General features: G+C 49.0%; 1 protein-coding gene across 1 annotated transcript; it reads right to left on the bottom strand.

The window, feature by feature from the left end:
- Positions 1-309: 309 nt before the first annotated feature.
- LOC108299326 (zinc finger protein 839-like) lies at positions 310-900 on the bottom strand. The gene is made up of 2 exons (XM_017521603.2): positions 767-900; positions 310-625 (listed from the first exon to the last, which is right to left on the bottom strand). Exons 1-2 carry the CDS (start codon positions 815-817, stop codon positions 398-400), a joined length of 279 nt encoding a protein of 92 aa, XP_017377092.1. The 5' UTR covers positions 818-900; the 3' UTR covers positions 310-397.
- Positions 901-1,180: the final 280 nt, after the last annotated feature.

Here is a 1,180-nt window from a genome sequence, read left to right as displayed (position 1 = left end):
ACTGTAATCCCAGCACTTTGGAAGGCTGGGGCAGGCAGATCACTTTAGGTCAGGAGTTTGAGACCAGTCCGGCCAACATGGTGAAACCCTGTCTCTAGTAAATATACAAAAATTAGCGGGGCATGGTGGTGTACACCTGTAATCCCAGCTACTTGGGAGGCTGAGGCAGGAGAATCACTGGAACCCAGGTGGTGGAGGTTGCAGTGAGGTGAGATCACGCCACTGGACTCCAGCCTGGGTGACAGAGTGAGACTCTGTCTCAGAAAAACAAACAAACAAACAAACAAAAACAACCAAAGACCTCAAGACTCGCAGGGAACAAATCTGGAATGACAGAACACTGGGAGGCTGGAATGACACTTGAGGAACCAGAGGGTCCCTTAAATCCAGCTACAGGTCACCCAACCTGAAAAGTGGCAATTCTGGGCACATCTGTGCATGCCAGCAGGGCCACCAGGCCATGGATACAACCCACAGACACCATTTTACCCTCACCGGCAGCCAAAGCATGCAAGGGCCTGTGCTTCTCCCGGCCTCCGGTGTTGGCAGCGAGAGATTCAGTGGTGTCCTTGGGCAGGGCTTCCCTTCGGGGTCTTTTCACCGAGGCCAGTCCCTCCTCCACAGCCTATGAAGAGAAGACTCAATCAGCTAGAATAGGAAGAAACAGAAAACCGGTACCTCCTCTTCCTGGGGTGAACTGAAGAAGCCAAACCACACCGATTCAACATGAACAGAGACACCTGGTGCCCACTTCAACCATGCCCACCTCGTGCTCCCTCTTCCCGCTGCCGGCTCCCTCTGGCTGCTCCCCATCCATCTGTCTGCTGGGCTGCTTAGGTCCAGGGTCATCCGGGTGTATTTCTTTCTTCCTTAGGAATTCTGTGATTCCTAATGACTCAGCAACCTGAAAAGGAATGGGCCAAGAGAATAAACTTCACCCAAACAGCACACGCCCCCAGAAGCACATTCATGTGCAAGAATTAAACGACTTCATAGAATTAAATCTACAAAGTTCCTTTGTACCGTGAGGTGCTATCTCAACAATGAGAAAGATGAAGATAAACATAATGTTAGATGGACTAGCTGATGACAAAATGGATCATTATCAAAACTAGAAGGTTCTATGTGAGCACAATTTAGAGGAGGAGACCAAAAGTTTTTTTTTTTTTTTTTTTTTTGA

This window comes from Cebus imitator, unplaced genomic scaffold, assembly GCF_001604975.1.
Source record: "Cebus imitator isolate Cc_AM_T3 unplaced genomic scaffold, Cebus_imitator-1.0 Scaffold5746, whole genome shotgun sequence".
Classification (NCBI taxonomy): domain Eukaryota; kingdom Metazoa; phylum Chordata; class Mammalia; order Primates; family Cebidae; genus Cebus; species Cebus imitator.
Note: the sequence above shows the minus strand (reverse complement) of the source record. Positions and strands in the feature narration are given on the sequence as shown.